The sequence below is a fragment of the Falco cherrug genome, chromosome 6 (genome assembly GCF_023634085.1).
Source record: "Falco cherrug isolate bFalChe1 chromosome 6, bFalChe1.pri, whole genome shotgun sequence".
NCBI classification, from domain to species: Eukaryota; Metazoa; Chordata; class Aves; order Falconiformes; family Falconidae; genus Falco; species Falco cherrug.
Window position 1 is genome coordinate 73,855,427 of NC_073702.1, and position 17,538 is coordinate 73,872,964.

A 17,538-nucleotide genomic window follows, 5' to 3' on the forward strand; every position below is an offset into this window, starting at 1 on the left:
GAGCTGCCTGAACAGAGGAACCTATGCTACAGAATAGCCAGTGACAAAGAGTCCTTGGCTTTGGTGGCAAAGACAAGCTGTGGAGTGGTCAATATTAACACCAACCATCAGGTTAACAACCAGCTCTGCAATAGCCAAGTGTGGATCAAGCCACGATGACAGTGATCAAGTGAGAACTGGTCTTGCAGAGATGAGACAACTAATCTGTTCCTCTAAAACCTCGTGCAGTCACATTCTCACAGTTGCCAGCTCTACCCTTGGCTTTCATTGAAGTTCCCTCCCCAACATACATATCGAGAGAAAAGGAGCCTTCCAGCAGGACTGTGCTGGAAAAGCAAGATCAGACTCACTGTGGCAACGTATTTGGAAGAAAAGGGACATCTGGCCTATCAAAAGTCACTGGTGCTTTAGCAGCTTGATATGATTAAAAGCTTTATCTGCTCAGCAAGGCCACAAGGTTGAGTGAGAAAGCCACCTGGAACAAATTAAACAGGATCTTTGGCAGTTAAGCAGGCAGAAAAACAGGAGCTGAGCTGGGAACTGATGACCACAAGAATGTCAACAATTTTAATGATGGGACTAACCACTTGTATGCTTTTAACCAATTAGTATCTGTATAGCAGCATGTGAACAGTGTATGAAAACAATAGAATTAATGTGACGTGTGTATGAATATTAAAATTGTATATAAGCTTGCAGAAACTTAAGTAAAGGGGCTTCAACTAGGACCATATTGATATGTCGTTGAGTCCATGATTTTTGCTCCTGCAAGACTCACCTTTGTCCTAGCCACTGTTGACTGCAGCAACAATGAAGCTCAGCATGGGAAGGAGGTAATCTCCTGATCTATCCAGAGCACCTGAAAAACAGCACTGAACAACCTAGACAGGGCCAAAACACCACCCGATATGCCATACTGATGCCACTGTATAGCTACTACCATATATGCATTTATGTCAAAGTATTCTGTCAAGGGAAGGTTGCTGGCTCAGCAAAAGGCCTTAACCTTTTGATCTGTCCCAGACTATGTTGAAAGACTTTTGCCATATAAGGGACAAGATGTCTAAACTCCCAAATTACCAAACTCTGATTTAGTGTTTAACTGTACATTAAACAAATCTGTGCACAAAGTTTAGGCCAAGCTGACTCTCTAAAGTTGTTAAAAGTGACAAATGAAGGGATTTTTAATCAAGGGAGTCAGCCTTGGGAAAGATGGGAAACAAAGAATGGATGGTGAAAAGAACATCAATAAGTTATGCAGGAAGAAGCCTCTGAGTGAGGAAGTTCTGGCCACAAAAGGAGACGAGTTGATAATGTGCTGCAACCCACAGAAAGATGGTTGAAAGTAGGACAAAGGTAACTGTGGCCGTAGGAGACCGTGACCTCCGACTCAAATAGCCCCCTCCCCGTCTGCCAAAAGAGGGCAAACCCCCACTTGGGGAGCGTGAGTAGTCAGTAAAAAACTTCGGTAGTGCTGTCTGAGGATGCGTACTAGTTTGCATTAGAAGTGAGAAACTTGTAACCAAACCTGTACGTGAATGAAAATGAATGTGAAACACACTATGAGTGTGCAAGTGCTCTGCTGTATATAATGCATACCCTTGAGTAACTTGGTGAGCACACTTGGAGGAAACATTCCCCCGTGCTCTCAGCACTGTAATAAAGAATGTCCATCTTCTCAAACTTCAAATCAAGGCTTAGAGGGTTTTTCCCTGTGACCGACTTGACAGTATCAATACAGCTGCAAAGTTAACCTAGGTTCTGCCAGGCTTCAGTTTCCACTTGGCTGGAATTTGTCCCTTGCACACTGATACTGCAGATTAAATTCTTCCCATGGCAACAGCACTACCCTGATCTTCCATAGCTCCCCCCAAAGCACAGACCAGTTCTCCTATAACTAGGAAAGATCTTCTAAAGAGACCGGGAAGGAATTTCAGGGGCCCTAGTGCATTGAAGTATGCATGCATGTGCCCACAAGTGCACACACAAGCACACATACACATCAATGTACCTTTGAGGCAGGCTGACCACATCCAGGCCTTGGTCTAGTTGCTATGAAGCTCCAGCTGTGCTCCATAGCCAGGACAACACAGGCGGCAGCAAAGGACATCAGCTGGACAGCGAGGAGCCTCAGGAGTCCCCAAGTCTGCCCAAAGTCACAGCTAGGCTGAGCCATCTTAGCAGCCCCTTGGAACCAAGGGAGCTCATAGATTCCCACTTGGCTTGACTCCTCATTCTAGTCCCTCTTGCCCACAGAATACGGTACCTTACTGCCTGTAAGGCAGTAGAGGATGGTTTGGGTCCAATTCCTTGCCTGGTGCTGCAGCAGCAAGCACCAATACCTAGCACTGAAGCCTCCAGCAACTTCAACAGCCCCAGGCTTCTCTCTGGTCTTCCAGCAGCCCCGATGTCTTGCTTTTGCCTTCTGCTGAGCAGCTCTGGCAGCCTTCCATGCTGTGCTGTGTCCTGTCATGCCATGCCATGCTGCACTATGCCATCCCTTGCTGTGTTGTTTTGTGCCCTGCCATGCCACATCTTAAGGCCCTGTCCTGCAGCGCTGTGCCCTGCTGTACCGTGATATGCCCAGTGGCCTGTGCTGTGCCATGCCATATCATGCCACACACCACCACACTCTTCCCTCCTGCACCATGTCACACCGTGCTGTGCCCTTCTGTACCATACCACGCCATATCATCCCCTGCCATGCTGAGCTATCTGTGCTATGCAATGACGGGCCATGCCATGCCCTCCCCCTCCCCTGCTGTGCCTGGCTATGCCCTGCTGTGCCATGCTTTGCTGTGCATGTCAAGCCATGCTGTGCTCAGCCTTGGCAGTTCTTGGTCATAGTGCCCCAGCAGCTCTGCATGCCTGTCAGTTTGCCCCCAGCAGCAAAGTGCTAAAGGGCAGGGAAGGTCCCACAAGTAAAACCCATTTTGCCCAGCATCCTGCAGTCCCATGCCATACCTGTTTGGTCAGACTGAAGGCAAGAAGGGGCACCTGAACATAGGCATTTACAGTTAACCACTGCCTGTGGGCTGCAGTGCAGCGCGGCTGGCCCTGCAGAAAGGACTGCGCCTAAGCCTGAGGGAGCAACAGCCTAGACTATGACAGGAGAGGATGGAGTTACCTCCCCAATAGCCAGCATCCCACAAATTAGTGAAGATTGCTCTCAGCAATACTGCAAAGTGTCACTGCTTCTAGCAGGTGAGCAAGAGCCCGTGGTTGGGTGTAGCTCTGCAGCACGGTGGGGCGGAAGGGAGGCTGTCCCAATCATCAGATATTCAGTGCCATAATGCAGGTGCATCTCCAACTGTGCACCTGGCAAGAACCCTGAGCCCAGGCACAACCCCTGGGGAGCAAGCAGAGCTCTGCTGCGGCCAGCTCTTGCCAAAGGCCCGGATAAGCTCCTGGGTGGCCACGGGTCAGGGGAATTTTGCAAGCGTAAACTCGTTAATTGATGACAACACACACAAGCAGGGACCATTAGAGCTGCACTGCAAGGATCAGGTTGGTGAGCAATCGCTCTGCATCCGCAGCTCCATGGGTCAAGGTTTTGGCCAGCACCACCTCCACCTATGCTAAATGGGTCCATGCTACAGTGTCCACATCAAGGAGCAATGAAACCCGGGGAGGATGGGACAGGTTTCTCCCATGTGCCTTTTAGGAGCCTCCTGCAGCAGAACCAAGAGGTGCGCAAGAACCCTGTGCAGGGTACGAAGGTGACTGAGGGCCCCCTCGGCCTGTCACAGCCGTGTGCAGGAGCCTGGGCAGGGGCTGCGTGGGACGGCCCTGCCCTCCGCCACGAAGCCTTCTGCTGTGAGCACCGCAAGGTGACAGCCAGCGTTGGCCCTGCCCGAGGCCCGCCTGGCACAGAAGCCCTCCAGTATCCTGGAGACTGACGCTGTCGTCGTGCGCAGTGGCCGGCCACCCTTCCACGCGCAGGTGCCATCGCTGCCGCCAGCCCCCGCAGGACACCCGAGGGAGCGCCGGGCAGCCTGAGCCAACACCCGCGGGGCGGGAGCGTGCGACGCGCCACACCGGGACCGGGCGAGGGGGGCGGCTGAGCCGGGCACGACGCGTGAGCACAGTGCGTGGGGAGAGCCGGCACCGGCGGGGGCGCGGCATGCGGTGGGGCACCCGTGCTTACCGGGGGAGGGCACCGAGAGCAGCGCCGGCGGCTGCGGGGGTACGGCAGGGTGGGGCGGGGCCGGGTACGGCTCGGGGGCGGCACCGGGGCAGGTGGGAGGCGGCGCCGGAGCCGCTGCGGTGCCGCTCGGGGGGCGGAGCAGGGCGGAGCGGGGCCGGGGGAGGGCCGGGCGGCCGTTCCACCACACACCCCCCGCCCCGGGCGCTGCGGCCGGGGCTCGGCCCCGCTCCGTCCCGCGGCGCAGGGAGCCGGGCCGGTGCCAGGGCTGCCGCCCGGGCCGGGGCCGCAGTCCGGGGGCGCCCCTGCGCCGGCCCCGCCGCCATGTCCCGCTTCTCGGCGTTCCTCAACCCCGTCCTGCTGCTCTTCAGCTGCGACCTCTGCCTCGTGCAAGCCAGTAAGTGCGGCCAGGCCGGGACCGGGGGCCGCGGTGGCCCTGCTCGCTGCCGCGGGGCCCGGCGGGTCGGCCCGCGCTGCTGCCTGCGGCGGGACCGGGCGAGGGCGCGGGGCCGGCTCTCCCCAGGCGAGGGGGCGGCGTGCCCCGCCGTGCGCCGGCCTCTTCTGCGGGCCGGGCCTCCCCCGCCGGCCGCTCCCGCCGGCCTCGCCCCGTCCCCGGCGCGGCCTCGGCCGCTGCGACCTGGGGCCCGGCCCGGCCTCCTCGGGCCCCCGGGCACCCCCCGGGGGCTGCGCCCGGCCCCCAGGCCGGCCGTGCCGCGGGACGGGGTGCCACCGTCTGGCCGTGGCTGCCGGCCGCGGAGGGCTCCCGGCTCTCCCGGGGGCACGGGCAGCCGCCCGCTTGTGCCTCCCGCCTGTGCCCTCCTTGCGCCCTCGCGGGGGGCGGCCCCCCGCTCCCGGCCTTGCCCCCCAGCAGTGAGCAGCGAGTCCTGAGAGAGTCGATGCCGCTGGGCAGGGATGCTCCCGGGCTGCGGGCTGGGCTGCAGGGGGACGCTGCCTGCCTGCCTTGCTTGCGCTGGGCTGGTGTCTGCTGAGATGCCGAGGTCTGTGGGCACGCAGGGCGCCGCCGTCCTTTCTTCCCTTGACTCGTCCGCATGGCCCTGTGTCAGCGGCAGCCTCCTGCTGTCTTACTTGGCCCTTGTCAGGTTCCCGATTAAGCCGAATTGCGATTATCAGACATTTTCTGCCGTGTTTTGGGTCTCCTTGCAAAACAGATGCTCCGGGGCTTAAAGGGTTCGGGAAGAAATGCAGTCAGGGTTGTTAAAAAGGGGCCACTTATTTTTAGCTGTGCGGCCTGGTGCTTACTTCCCTGCTGCAGGGATAAGTTGGGCAAACATCTGGGTGCCCTTGAGCAGCGGTCCCAAGGGCACAGGCCGATGTGCAGGTGGGGTCCCCTCCCCCAGAGTCACAGCAGGGTGGGGAGGGTGCCAGCGGGGCTGTGCCCTGTCCCTATGCGGCACCACATCTGCCAGCATCGCTGGTGAAGCGCACCTGCCTGGCCTCTTCTCTAACCTGGGAAGCCAGGCTGCGTGGCAGATATAGCCCAGTGCTTGGCTTCCCCACCTCGGGCTGCAACGCTGCTGGCTCCAGCACTCAGGACCAACCCTTCCCACCCCTTCAGCAGGCCTGAAAGGAACGTGCTGCTGTACTGGCAGGACAAAAGGGTGCGCCAGGCCTTGAGTAAGTGATTGCTTTCTGTGGTGGTGCTTGTGTCTTGACATGGCTTTAATAAAAAGTGAAGCTGGATAACTTACAAATGATGCAGAACCATTAGTGATTAATGCATTGGGCAGAGCTTAGCTGTGGCATGCTTTTCCCCAGAGAGTCCAGCAGGGTGTTGGAGCATCTTGGCTTTGCAGGAATGTTTTTAGTAGTTGGCTTCAGAGAGTACATTTTTTTGGAGCCCTTGCACTCACAGATCTTTATGGTGACAGCTCTGGCATGAAACCACTCTGACCTCAGCGGCAGAGCAGGCTGGAGAATGTTATGCTTAACGTGGGGATCATACGCGAAGCTGTCTATGGTGTGAGCTGTTCTTTGAAGGTCTTGCAGTAACAACTTCCAGTGAGGTCTCCTTTGGAATATCCTTGGGATTAAACATTGCCCTGTGTTTCTAGGGTGAACTTCTCTGGTTTTGACTTCTGAAACTTCTTGTCTTGTCTCTTTCTGCTAGGTGTGCAAATCCCATGTGCCCAGAAACATATTTGCTCCAGTTTGCTGAACTGCAAACTGACCAGTCATTTTTCCAACGAAGAGCTAAAGCCTGGACACCTTCAGGTCTCGCTGTCACACAGGTTCAGGTCTGCTTGCCTGGAGCTGCACAAAGTGTGTTTACGATGCATGAGGTCTGAAGCACTGACTAGCCACGCGCACTGTGCTCTTGCCCTCTCTTCTCTCCATTTGTGAAATGTCTCCAGGTGTAACAGCAGATCATGCTGGCTTTGGGTGTATGTCTTTGCAGTCTGTTACCGGGGTGGTATCCCCCCAGGGATGCCCTTCCATTGCCAGTGAGTGAAGGTCCCTGCACAGGGCCTGTGTAAGCTCTGGCTAAGTACAGTTGAAGCAATACCGTCAAGCCCTGTGCAGACCCAGCAGCATGGCTTGTGGATCAGTGCATTGCCCTTGTTCTCAAATCATAGAGTGACTCAGCCTCAGGGCCATGTCTCAGCATCCTCTGCCTGAAAACATGGGCTGGGCCAGGCTGGGGTCCCTGCAGAAGCCTAGAAAATTCTTTTGCAGAGCAAGGAGCCTGCTACAAGCTCCCTCCACAGACTCTGTGTTGCAGAGATGTCAGACCCTGCCGACCCTCCTTTAATTTCCTCACGTACACTTAAAGGTCGGAAAGTCCAGGTATCCCCTTTGGGCATGTTCAGACCTCTTCTCGCTCGGATAGCTGTAAAAAGCTACCTGATTTATTACTGTAGATGTATCCTGTGAAGCACCAGGTCCTCTTCTTGTCCTGAGGCTAGCTGGCACCATCTGGTCACGTCCATAGCACTAGGCTGATGAGTTCCAAAGCGGGGAGCACATCTGCTACCTACTAGGAATGGTTCGTGGCTCATGCTAACTCCTGAGCTGTGCCCAGGAGTGGTTTGGGCACACACTGGCTGGTTCAGACCAGAGCAGTTCCCGGGACCAGTCTCCACCACTGGATTCCCAGGCTGTTCCTGACCTCACTGCATTTGCTGACATAGTGGTAGCCTTAGGCAGTTGTTCTTCTTATGCCTGAAGGCTAACAAAAACATTGCAGCCCTTCCTCCCCACACACTTTGAAATGCTTCTGCCTGGGACAGTGCAAGGCCGTGGTTATTTGCTAGCTGATGGGGTGGTGTCTACAGCTCAACTGTTGGTTGTGCAACTAACTTGCACACTGGCCATGGCAGTAGTGGAAAACCAGACTGCATCTGCTGGGGGCTCAGCTCCTGGGTGTGCAGTATACATGTGCCCCAGTCAGTGGCCAGGTCTGGGGCTGGAGCTTTATTCAGCCCATTTTGCTCTTGGCTTGTGGGAGACCAGGGTGTGCAGATAAGGACATGGCTCAAAGACCCGCTTTCACAGGTTAGAGTGATGAACCAGTTTCCCACTGGCAAAACTCTAAGGAGACACATTCTTAATAGGATAAAGGATGTTCAGCGTACCTTTGAATACTTTCTAGTTGTCTAGCTTCTGTTCTGAAAGAGAAGGTGCAGCATCCTGTGATGTCCTTGTTCATGCTGTCTCCAGTGACTTTTATCTCCTGGTGATGCGGCAGGCTTCTGCTGAGGACACACTCAGCTCCAGTGTCTCTCTGAGAATGTATTTCCTGGGCTCTGTGGGTGACCCTTCCATCTGTCTTTATTGCCTCTGGCAAACCACAGCCCTGCATTTCTCAGAGTGGGAATCACAGCCTTTTCCTGGTTTGATCTGGACCTGGGAATATTCAAATGTGAATGCACGCATTTAAATAGCTGACCTACAGAAATTACCTTTCCCTGTCACTCTGACAGTGGTGGTTGGTAGTGTTAGAGTTGTCTTTTTGACTTGTTCTTGGGTGCCCTCTGGGGCTCTTTCTATTTGTATAAATCACAGCATCGAACTTGTGCTACACAGGTAGCCTGTAGCAGGACGCTGTCTTGTTTACAGGGAGAGAGGACACATGAACAACAGCCTCAGCGTCTGTCTTCACGCTCTTCTGTGTCTAATTTCCAGTCAAGATTTGGCTTTGTATGCAGATCTGTGTACCTGTGTAGTTTCCTGCCATGTTCTTAGTGCTGTGAAGTCTCAAAATGGTGATGATGCAGACCATGGGTCAGTCAAGCCAGCTTTCTGAAGGATAGCAATGGCTGAGTGTTGCTGCCAGCTTTGCAGCCGATGGCATTTCACTGCTGGGGAAGTCAGCTCTGCGTTCCACGTTGGGTTTTCCTCCCCGCTCTAGAGCAAGGAGTAATGCCAGGCAGATTGAGATGGCCAGATTGAGTTGCATAGTGTGTTTATTCCAAGCTGCCCCATTTTTCTGTCACAGTTGATATATAAATACTGTGTCTGGGCTGCTTCCTACACAGCTCTGGGTGGTGTGCCAGGCATTTATGATGTGCATATCCACGGGGCAGCCCCACAGCTTAGAGGAGCCTGATTTTACCATCACAGTCTTGGTTGAAGAATTGCATTAATGTAGGATGTGTTTGCACTTTCTGAACCCTACAGAAACATGGGACTTCCCTACCAAGAATCTACTCTGTGCCCAGGCTGAGCAGGAGCATGTCATGCCAGGCAGCTCTGCTACTGCTAGTGCTGGAGCTGAATGAAGTAAACTTTCCAACAGATGAACATCTGAGCAGCAGTGAAGGTCCCTCAGATCTGCAAGCAGATGCCCTTGTGAAGAACTGGTCTGAATGTCATTCTCCTCTCTGATAGCAGGGTCTCTGCAGTGCTCTGAGACAGGCTGCAGAGACTTTTCATGTGATTCTGAGCTTCAGGGACTGGTTAAATTGCCATGACAGTCTCTAACTCTTAATTCTTTTTTTTTGCTCATGACAGGCTTTCATGCATTTCCCATTTCAATGTCTGCAAGGTAGAAGGAGCCTGCTGGGGCCCCTTCATGTCTTTAGCTGGGTCTGGCAGCCTGGGCACGTGGTCAGCATTGCTAATGCCTTTTACGTGGAACATGTATTATGAGCAATGGGCTATGTCTGCCGCTGCAAGCAAGCCCTTTAGAGAAGAGCCCGGCAGATGCCGTGCAAGCTTGTCCTCCCTCCCTGCTATAGGACACTGCAGAGGGTGAGGTGTGCAGTGAGCACATTTCTCACCAACAGCCAGGCAGGGAGGAGTCCTGGCCGGTGAGCAAAGACTGCCAAAGCCATGGGATAGCTGCGCAGGCAGGGAGTAGCTCTGTGCCTGCACACCTGCCCCCACACACAGTGGGCAGCTGCCCACTAGCCCAGCAAGCACCATGCTGTCACATATGTGTTGCTGCTGGTGGGGGCTCAGCCTTGTGCACCTGCTCTGCCACTCCTCTCCTGGGGACAGATTCACTGGAGAAGCTGTTCCCTGTAGCCCTGCCCAACGTGCTGCCATGGGCAGATGTTGGAGAGGGTCCCCATCGTGGTGTGCAGGGGTGAGTGCCTGTTCTGAGACATCTTCTTTTGCCTCTTTCCTGTGCCTTGCCTCGGTCCGTCCCTGGCTCACCCAGACAGGCCACCATCCCCTGTCAACGTGACCGTGACGCAGCTGAAGGCAAACTCTGCCACCGTCTCCTGGGACGTCCCAGAAGGAGACGTGGTCATCGGCTATGCCATCCTACAGCAGGTACCCAGGCTCTGTCCCCAGGGGGCTCGGGACCTCTTTCACTGATTGCCAGTATGCTCCTATGTCAGCCCTTTTGCTGCAGTTGGGAGCTCCTCTGGCACCTGCCTGAGGACATCTCTGCTGTTGAGCTGCCCTTGCCAGGGTGCCCTGTCTGAGCCATCCATTCTGGTGGGAGGCAACGGAGCATGGGCTGTACTGGGGGTAGCTGTCCCTCCAGTGGCTTCCCTGCGATTTGTCTGGATAAGGATGGTGCTTTAACCATGGCATAACCCTTCTTTGCTTGCCTTGCTCTGCCTTCACAGCCCCAGATATGATGGTGGCTTCTCCAGGGAGGCGCCTGGCTCTCAGGCCACACAGGGATGCTGCATAGCAAAGCGCTGGCCAGCCTGGCCCACCCCAGGGGTGGATGATTGCCTGGGAAGGGAGGAGTAAGGGGAGAGTGCCCAGCACAGCCCTGCAGACAGGGGCCTGTGCCTGGTGCGGCTGGGAACAGCCTCCTGGGGATGACAACTCTTCACTCTGGCAGCGGCAAGATGGACAGATGCAGCGCTTCATCCGGGAGGTGAACACAACCAACCGGGCCTGCGTACTGTGGGACTTGGCAGAGGATGCCGATTACATCATCCAGGTGCAGAGCATCGGCCTGTATGGAGAAAGCCAGGCCAGCAAGCGTGTCCACTTCCGGACCCTGAAGGAGACCGACCGCCTCCCTTCCAACAGCTCCAACCAAGGTGAGGCAGCTCCTTCCAGCTTGCCTGGGTGCTGCTGGTGGGACCATATCTGAAGGTCTCCACAGCACACAGGCAGGGATCCAGCAGCCAGTGAGAAAGGCGCTGCCTTGAGCAGCAGGCTGCTTGGGACGCACAGGCTCATAACAGGCTGCTGTTGTGTCCACTACGGCCATGATGATGTCCCCAAGCCCCAGTTTACAGCCCTCCTGTCACCGGTCCTGGCACCCTATTCAGCTAAACAGGCTGTGGCCAGGACAACTGCTGTGGCCTGCTCAGCTGCTGCCCATAGGAAGCAGATGTTGAACAGGCTCTCAGATCTCCCATCCTGCAAGCTATCAAAGGACAAATGACAGAGCCCCCCAGCCTCTTTTCCGACTCATATCCATGCTGTGCCTTCTTGCCTTGGGGTTGCCTACATACTGCTCCATGAGGAAGAGATGATCCAAGAATCCAAGAGCAATGATGCCCAGAGGGTGTCAGCTGGGCACAGGGGTCTGTCTCCAGCACTAGCCATAAGAGGGGGACTTGAGAAGAGTGTAACAGGGCAAGCAAATGGCTTACTTACCTCAGAACTTTTGTGTTCAGCTCAGGGCCTTCCTAACTTGCCCTGGTTTCCTACATAGGAAGTAACTTCAGTGATTCCTCCCATGCATTGTGCAGTCCCTACTTGAACCCAAACAAGCAGTTAGAATCCCTGACTGCCTTTGGTGGTGAGGATGGCTTATCTGATGTGGGAAAGCCACAGGCCGCATGTCTTCTCCAGAGCCCAGATGTCATCCCACACCCATCCTTGTTTGGGAGAGGTGGGTCTCTCTTCTCTGGAGCTCCTTCTGAGATCCTCAGGTGTTGCTGGTCCTGAAGTAGGTTCTGGTGGGAGGGTATCTGCTGCCAGCCCTGCCTGGGTTCTCTTCTCTGCAGGTGACATCACCATGGAAGGGCTGGACAAAGACAGGCAGCTGCAAACGGGCGAGATCATCATCATCGTGGCTGTGCTGCTTATGTGGGCAGGTGAGTGCCACAAGCAACGTTCCAGCAGGCTGGGGCAGTGGTGCAATCCAGGGTCCATGAAGAAGATGGGGTTGAAAGAGTGCAGAGGCGTATTAGTATGTGTCTGGCATCCTTTCCTGTAAGTCCATTGAGTCTTTGTAGGAGCTCAAGCCAGTGGGGTAAAAGGAGCAACCACAGCCACTGCTCAGCAGTAGTGGCCTGAAGCGTGTGGGCTGGCCAGCCTGGCTGCTGTGCTGGAAGAGGAGGAGACAGTGTGGGACCCAAGGAATACAGAGTTACAGGGTGGGAGCATCCCAGCTGATGTTAACTGATGTGTAACTTGGTCCTTAGCTAGCTTGTCCGACATGCGGTAACATTGCTGCAAGGCCGGTAGTAGCTGTGTAAGATGGGTGATTCGCTCCTGTACAGCACCTGATTAAAGCCAGTGCTCTAGCAAACAACATGTTGCCTGGGAGCAAGGAAAACCTAGGAGGTAAGTCAGCTCCTGACTGGCCCCATGCAGCTGCTGTGAATGGCAAGTCATTTGTCCCCTACTCCCTTCCTGGTAAATGTGGATTTTCTAGTGGTACCTTGCAGGAATTGCTCCTTGCCCTGGCCTTGACCACTTTTCTAGTGCACCGGAAGAAAAGACAAGATGTCTGCTGCTAGCTTATGCTTTGTGCAGGTTGGTGTGTCAGAATGCCAGCAGGGAGAAGTCAGGTCCAGTCTGTGGGTGGCTGTGATAACGCACTGTGGTTGGAACGGGTCCAACACATCTAATGATTACGGTTCCAAGCACTGCTCCAGAGTCCTGCATCCAGGGTCCCAAGGTGTAGGATGTGTGCTGCGTGAGATGGGTGCCGTAAATCCATGACAGAGTGGCTGACCCCACAGTCAGTTGGCAAGACAGGACAAAGCCAAGGGCTAGCTTTTGTGAGGGTCACAAGCACTGGGCCAAAACCCCACTCAGCTGCTTGTGGACCTCAAGGGCTGTCCCTCTGTGAGTGCTTCAACATCTGCCTTTGGCCTCAGAGCCCTGAGCTGTAGGCACCAAGCACCTCACGTGTGCCCTGATGGCCTTAGCTGCATCCATGCCTTGTCTGCCCAAGGAGACTGGCCTGGCCACACATGCAGAGGTGCCTGAGGTGGTCCAGGCTGACACAGGTGGAGTGTGTGGGTGGCCTGCACCCCAGTGTGCCCTGGGCCTGACTGCTGTCCAGCTGGGATGCTGTGGGGAGGGAAAACAGGGGCAGACAGCATGCAGACAGCATGAAGGAGTCCTTCATCCCCTGTCTTTCTGCAGCGGTGATCGCCCTCTTCTGCAGACAGTATGACATCATCAAGGACAACGACTCCAACAACAACAAGGAAAAGACAAAGCCGTCCTCGGAGCACAGCACGCCAGAGCGACCCAGCGGAGGGCTGCTGCGGAGCAAGGTGAGTGGGGAGGGCTGGCAGGAGGGATGGCATGTGATGTCTGCTGTGCCTTGCTGCCTGGACGGTTCTGGCTCTCTCCAGAAATAGAAACATCCCAACTCATGCCCTCTCCCTAAAAAATGAGGGAGTTTAGAGTGCAGTAAGCCCTGGTCTCTCTGGGGCAGTGTGTGTGCCCCATGGATGATTGCAGGAGGAACACTGGAAGAGACAGCAGGATGTATCAGCTGAGGTGGCTCCCACATTGTGGGGTGGTGCCTGTCCTGTCACTGTAACGGCCCCTTTACCATGTCCCTCCAAGGCTGCACAGCTTTTCATCCCATACACAGATCTAGCTCCTGCCAGTTTAGGCAGGAGGTGGTCAGGCTGGGCAGCTGTTCTTGTAGTTGCTGCACTGGTCCATGGCTGCCTTTGCTCAGGCCTGCTCCAGGCCATCACTACACAAGTTGTTCATGGGAAGGACCCCAGAGCCCCTTCTCCACCCTAACAAAGGTACTGTGCTGAGCTGTGGATGGGAGGGAGCAGTACTTTCATCTCGCTCTTTCCTCAGCACCTGACACATCTCCCTTTTTTACTTGACAAAGACAGTAATTTATAACAGTGATGCACATGCTCTAACAGGACCTTGCATTAGGTTTTTCCCTTGTGTCTCTTCTGCCTCCTCTATCCATAGTGGGAACTCACTCTGTTGCCTCATTGCCCCTCTGCTTCCACATCTTGGTTTCCAGTGGATGTCAGGAGCAGAAACTTCCTATCGGGACTTCAAGGCCCCAGTTCTCCAGATTTTCCAGCTTCTTGATTACTCCTTGCCAAAAAGATCCCTCTTGGATCCCTGCTCCAAACTGACCCTGCTCATACTGGGCTGCAAAGGCAGGTGCGAAGGCCTGTTCCTGCTGCTTGTGAAGTTCGCCTGTACAGGGCTGATGCACCTCAGCTTGGTTTTTTTGCATTCACCATACTTTTGGCATCCTTGAAGGTGACAGCACTGCATTCTTGCAGTCCTTAATTACAAAGCTGGGAACGAGGCATAGGAAAGAAAAAGTTCTGCATTTGCTTCCCCTCCTGGCTTCAGGGCCAAGCTGCTGTAAAGTAGCAGGCAATGGTGCAGCTCTTCATCTGAGCCCTGTTATAAAGCGTGGTCACGGGAACACTCGCCTCCTGTGCCCTGCTTCAGTGTGCACGTGCCTTGCTCCAGTGTGAAAGGGCTGAGCTACAAAACAGATGTGCAGCAACCAGAACCCCTGCCCTTCTTTCCCAGCACCTTCTCTGAATTCACATATCTGCTGTGCTCTTCAGTGAGCACGTTGCTTTTAGTTAAAGTGCCTGCTTGTGCTTGCAATGGTTTTAAAGAAAAATTCACCTTGCCACCTGCAGCCTTTAGTTCCCTTGGCACGCTCCGGAGCTGTCATGAGGGGCATGGCAGTGAGATGTGCCTGGCACTCAGCAGGCCTTTTCTGTCCCTCCATGCTGATCATTCTGTGCTTTCTGGGTTCTCTGCCCCATGGCAGACATTCTCCTACCCCCTCACTTATCTTTTGTGTTCTGACCCTGCACCTACCTCCTGTGCAAGGGCATCAGGCGTAGCATGGCTACCTCTGGAAGTCATCACCTATCTGCAAGCCCTGGAGGCTGAAGAGTATGGGGGGGGGGGGGGGGGGCGCTGGTTCACCCAGGAGCACTGAGGCACAGCAGTGGGCAGAAAGGCTTCCTGGGGAGGTGACTGGTTGAAGGGATTCACCTGGAGAGAGGCACCCAGGCGATGCAGCCGAGCTAGCTACCTGAACCTTTGTGGCAGGAGACTGCATCCATGCGAAATGCTGGGGGTGTGGGGTTAGCTCACTTGGTCTTCTGAGGGAGATGTTGAAGCCAGGTCTCTGCTGCAGCTTGCCCATACCTCAGCTCAGGGCAGAGGGCTCAGCTGCAGCTGGCAGCCGTTTTTGCAGAGGAGGACTGCTGGTCGTGGTACCTGCCGTGGGAGGCTGGGGGCTCTGCATCCCAGGGGACTTAACAAAACAAGGCCTTAAAGCAGTTGGTTTTTTTTTCTCTCATAGAAGAAGTCTCCCTCGGTCAATATAATCGAGGTGTAAGTGCAGCGCCAGCTCTGTGTCTGCGGTCCTGGGCGTCCTGCCAGAGCCAAAGCAGGCCTTGGAAGAGGAGGCAGCACCGGGTGCCCAGCCTGGAATTCTGCATGCGAAGATCCGCGTATCAGAACTTACGCTTTCCCGAGGGCACCTGTCCAGGGATATGCATGGAGCCGGCTCCCAGCCGTGCATGCAGTGCGTGGCCCTGCCCATCCCACATGCCTGGCCCTGCTCCCCTGCCACTGTGGACCACGGAGCTGAGAAAGGGTGGGGGGGGCACACCACCAGCACAGGGGGGCAAGTCTAGGGGAGCAGAGAGGCTGGTGCGCTGGCTTGTGGGGAGGCAATGTCCCTATGCGCTGGCTTGGCCAAAGGCCTGGGTACAACCACATGGTACCCGCCGCCTGCCCGGCAGCCAGCTCGGGGCAGACCTTGCTCCCAGCCGCTGGTGTCTGGGCTCAGAGGGCTGCCTGCAGGGGGTGGGAGCTGCTCCCCTTCTGGCCCTGAGACTGAGGGGATGGGGCAGTGCAGGCATTTGCCCCAGTGCTGCCAGGGAAGTCACAGCCAGGTGGTAAGAGGGTTTACCTGTGGGGCCGGGCCCAGTGAGCACAGCTGGAGTGGATCCCTGCTGCATAAGGGGGCTCTGCTGCACCCCGTCCTGGCCATGCAGGGGCTTCAAGGCCTCTCTCTGCTGCAGGGGACAAAGACACAAGTGAGCATGAGGATCTAGTGCTGCCGCGGTGTCTAGCCCGCCTGCAGAGCACGCAGCTGGGGCAGGGAGTGCTGGCTGGAGCTGTTTTATGGGCTAGCGTGAGCCCCCCAGAGCTATGGGAGCACGCGGTGCCAGGGCATGGCTGTGGCTTTGCCATTTCCATAGTAGGGCTCAGTCCTGACACATTCAAGCTGTTTGTGGGGGAGCTGCTGTGAGCACCCTGCAGGCAGCGCGATGCCTGTGCTGCCTCGAGGAGATGATGGGGTGAGGCCCAACAGGGTCTCGGTGGGCTCAGCAGGATGTGGGCTGCAGAGCTCATCACTGCTCTGGGGACAACCCTAGCTTCAATAGCAGCACATCCCACTCCTGGCTCCTTCTGTCTTGCGGGGATGTGGTCACTGCTGGTGCTCCCACTCCTGGAGCTAGTCCCATGGCCTGCACCAGGTTGGCTGATGTAGCACAGACCTGTTGGAAAAAGGCTGGTCCTGAATGCTTAGAGCTGGTGGACCACTGGCTCGCTGTTTCGTGCCCAGTCCACCTGCTCGTGTCACTGACCACCCTGGGGCTGGTGAAGTAGCGGTGCCTGGACTGTGCTTGTTTGCTCCCCAGAGCCTGCAGGCAGAGATCTCTCGCTGGGCATCTGCAGTGCTCGGTGTCCGAGGCTGAGGCCAGGCCCAGGCATGCCCTCTTGCCAGCGGCAGGGGGAAGGGGGTGATGTGAGGAGGCTTTCTGCTGCAGAGATGGCAGCTGGTGCCCTGGCTGCTGCTCTCTCTCCGTGCTCTGCTCTGCAGCCTGTCACTGAGCTAGGATGCTGGCTCTGCAGCCCTGGACTCAAGCAATCACAGGATCTAGCGTCTTCCAGGAATAAACCTCCCAGTAAAAAGCACTTTCAGGACTCATCCTTCCAGGTGCTGCTCAGCTCCTGCTGCAGGACTAGGTAGGGAAGGGACAGAACAAGTGACTCCCTGTGGCAGGGTCTTTTCAATAAAAGCATCCTGGCTCAAAGGCAGAACTGTCCCTGCAGAGTTGCAGATCTGTGTGTGTGTGTGTGCACGTGTGTACGGGTACTAGCACTTCTGGAACATGTGTGTACGGCCCTTAGAAGGGGACCTGTTGTTGCACAGTGTGCAAGAGCTGCAAGTCCTCTTAAGGCCGTCTGTCACACCTCTGGCCCTCGGGGGAGTGCCAGTGCTGCATGCTGAGCCATGTTGTGCTGCTGGACAAGCTGCAGTTAACAGACTGTCCCACTGAGGGTGGCATCACAGCTGCTTTCACTGCACAACAGGCTGCAGAGGGCAGAGACACCCTGGCAGCAGGGCCAGGAAGGAGGATGAGGCCAGATCCCAGCAGGCTGCTGGCGGGAGGGGGCTGTGCTGCTCCCTGGTCTGGTGAGGTGAGGGGTACCTGAGGAGCAAAAGCACCGTGGTGGTGGGGTGCAGGTGCTGCCGTGCTGTAACTTGGGCTGCAGGTAGCAAGGCTGTAGCTGCAGAGAGCCAAAGCACCTTGTTTTGCCAGCTAACTTTTGTATTTTAGGGAGGTATATTAAAAAGAATTAGGGCTATCAGTAAAACACAAGATTTTTTTATAAAGCTCTGGTGCCCTGGAAAATTGGAAAATGTTTGTTTAGAGGTACTATCCTGGAGGGTCAGAACAGACACATGCCTACTATTGTAAGTTCTTTAAGCAGACCTGAGGCACACACAAAGAAAC

General features: G+C 55.6%; 1 protein-coding gene across 5 annotated transcripts; it reads left to right on the plus strand.

The window, feature by feature from the left end:
• Positions 1-4,310: 4,310 nt before the first annotated feature.
• FNDC4 (fibronectin type III domain containing 4) lies at positions 4,311-16,840 on the plus strand. 5 transcript variants are annotated; one of them, XM_055714593.1, is made up of 6 exons: positions 4,311-4,541; positions 9,768-9,883; positions 10,410-10,614; positions 11,533-11,622; positions 12,905-13,038; positions 15,087-16,840. In XM_055714593.1, exons 1-6 carry the CDS (start codon positions 4,469-4,471, stop codon positions 15,120-15,122), a joined length of 654 nt encoding a protein of 217 aa, XP_055570568.1. In that variant the 5' UTR covers positions 4,311-4,468; the 3' UTR covers positions 15,123-16,840. The 5 variants fall into 5 exon arrangements, 2 of the variants coding, with proteins under 2 accessions (XP_055570568.1, XP_055570569.1); XM_055714594.1 differs by having other exon boundaries at positions 15,090-16,840; XR_008732895.1 differs by lacking the exon at positions 15,087-16,840 and having other exon boundaries at positions 11,533-12,286; positions 12,905-12,952.
• The last annotated feature ends 698 nt before the right edge of the window (positions 16,841-17,538 follow it).